Raw genomic sequence first — 2,128 nt, 5'->3', positions numbered from 1 at the left:
GTTTGAACCGCATTTTCTTATATGGCTATTCAAAATGATGAAGGAGTCAACACATGGATACTTTTAGGGTGTACCATAGATATTAGAAGGAGGAGAGTAAGTTCCGCCTCCGATGCCACCACCGCTTCCTCCCCCGATGCCACCTCCGATGCCACCACCGCTTCCGCCTCCGATGCCACCACCGCTTCCGCCTCCGATGCCACCACCGCTTCCGCCTCCGATGCCACCACCGCTTCCGCCTCCGATGCCACCTCCGATGCCACCTCCGATGCCACCACCGCTTCCGCCTCCGATGCCACCACCGCTTCCACCTCCAACTCCACCTCCGATTCCTCCTCCAACTCCACCGCCTCCAACAACCTGACCGCCGCCCTGGGAAGCTGAACTCAGCGCCGTCTGGAGGTCGACTCCGCTGGGAAGAGTCGGGTTCTCTCCTTCTGCGTAGTTCACGAAGAACACTTCGGGGTTGGATTGTGGCGGTGCTGGAACCTCGATCACTCGTTGGTCATGTTCAGACTGCTTGTTCAGGACATACACGACGTGTTGCTGTTGTGGCGGTGGTACGACGATGGGTTCTGGTCCATCTGCACCTTCAGGCAGTCTTACAAAAATGATATTGCGTTCCACTTTAGGCTCTGGAATGTAGTCTGGCCGATTGACTACACCTTCGTTTGCTGGCACATCGTACAGGAACACACGGCTGTTCACTTGAGGTGTCACGCAGCTGCCATCCACGTGCCGCACTTGTCCACTCCCACAGCTCCCAGAGTCAAAGGAAGGACCAGTGGGCGAAGGCAGATTGTACCCCTGAGGGGCAGCCGACGCAGCAGCCACGAGTGCTAAGATCTACAAAATAAATAACACATCTCATAGATATTACACTATTATCATATTCCACGTATTCAACAATTTCAAATTTGCACGTGCATATTTAAACTTCGGATTTAAATTTTCCACGTGCATGATATAAGTAGCACGAAACTGAGGCAAATACCACTCACCAAGAGCTTCATGGTGGAAGTCGTTTTACTGTCCTCATGTGCGTCCATATATATATATACTAACGTTCTTTGCTCCTCCTACGCACCTCACTTTGGCCTTCCCAAGGTCTTTCCTTTCTCCTTTCTGCAACAAATCTCACTCAAGAAAGAGTAAAGAAGAAATCCTTGGCTTAATCACGTGCCCAGCATTCAAAGATGATGACACTGCGATTCAGCTGGACTAAGCAGTCTGTTATATTCTGAATCATACACTCGATGCATCCTGGTGGAAGTCGGTGTCTTCTTCCAGAACAACAAAATACGTTGTCTTCGTATTTTTCGATATCGTCTCGTTTTTTAATCAATATCTCCATAGGCTGCTGATGAGACTTCATATGGAAAGCGAGTTATGATGTTCTTCTAATATCATTATCTTTCACTAGAGATTTAAGGAACACTATAATGGCATAGTTATTTGATCTGAATAACATGCATGTTCAAGCAGTTACGTGCACGCGTGTCTGACCTCTGATATTAGATACTGTGTTTGTTATTTTCACATCTTTCTGAAGGTGAATGTTTGAAAGTAAGTCACAAGCAGTTGAGGATCAGTTTTGTGAATACTTTTTATTAACTGTCCATAATTACCTTGTGGACATGAAAAGGAAATTTCCCTGTTTGTGTTAGATTTTACATCTATTAAGATAAGTGGGAGATTGTCAGTTGATGAGGCCGAAATTCCCTTTTGAGGTTCTCCTAAAACCATCACCCACCCTCGAAATGATGGTAAAGTAAGATTGCGTCGATCTTATCTGGAACGTTTATATCATATGGTAGCATTGTGTTTATTTATATACTCATCCGCATTTTGAATAGTTATGACTATTATTTTTATGTCATATGATTGCAGCGTGTTTATTTACTTATCCGTATTTTGATTTGCTGTTATGACTATTATTATCATTTCTCATAAGGGCTAATTCATGAAACAGATTTTTCTTCTTTACTCATTTTACGCTCTTTCCCTAAGATAATCTTCGGACTCTACACTGACCACATAACGCCTTGGTACGTCAGAATATAGGGTTAAAAAATACTAATAGTCGTATTACCATACGCAGAGCCAAAATTCTGTGACACAGACACTC

The 2,128-nt window shown here is 44.6% G+C and overlaps 1 protein-coding gene across 5 annotated transcripts; it reads right to left on the bottom strand.

Moving 5' to 3' along the window:
- Nucleotides 1-6: 6 nt before the first annotated feature.
- Nucleotides 7-1,124, bottom strand: LOC119586849 (ATP-dependent RNA helicase A-like). 5 transcript variants are annotated; one of them, XM_037935582.1, is made up of 3 exons: nt 1,002-1,124; nt 216-846; nt 7-107 (listed from the first exon to the last, which is right to left on the bottom strand). In XM_037935582.1, the coding sequence occupies exons 1-3, from the start codon at nt 1,047-1,049 to the stop codon at nt 64-66; spliced, it is 723 nt and encodes a 240-aa protein (XP_037791510.1). In that variant the 5' UTR covers nt 1,050-1,124; the 3' UTR covers nt 7-63. The 5 variants fall into 5 exon arrangements, with proteins under 5 accessions (XP_037791510.1, XP_037791507.1, XP_037791508.1 ...); XM_037935579.1 differs by having other exon boundaries at nt 7-215; nt 252-846; XM_037935580.1 differs by having other exon boundaries at nt 7-263; nt 300-846.
- Between the last annotated feature and the right edge of the window lie 1,004 nt (nt 1,125-2,128).

Source organism: Penaeus monodon, chromosome 22 (genome assembly GCF_015228065.2).
Source record: "Penaeus monodon isolate SGIC_2016 chromosome 22, NSTDA_Pmon_1, whole genome shotgun sequence".
Lineage (NCBI taxonomy): Eukaryota > Metazoa > Arthropoda > Malacostraca > Decapoda > Penaeidae > Penaeus > Penaeus monodon.
This window is presented reverse-complemented; position numbering and strand designations above follow the sequence as displayed.

What these genes read in the sequence shown, in the direction of transcription:
- LOC119586849 (XM_037935578.1), bottom strand. Translation starts at nt 1,049, where the DNA reads ATGGACGCACATGAGGACAGTAAAACGACTTCCACCATGAAGCTCTTG. An exon ending in CTTCCACCATGAAGCTCTTG is followed by an intron (nt 847 to 1,001) that starts GTGAGTGGTATT and finishes TTTATTTTGTAG; the next exon opens with ATCTTAGCACTCGTGGCTGC.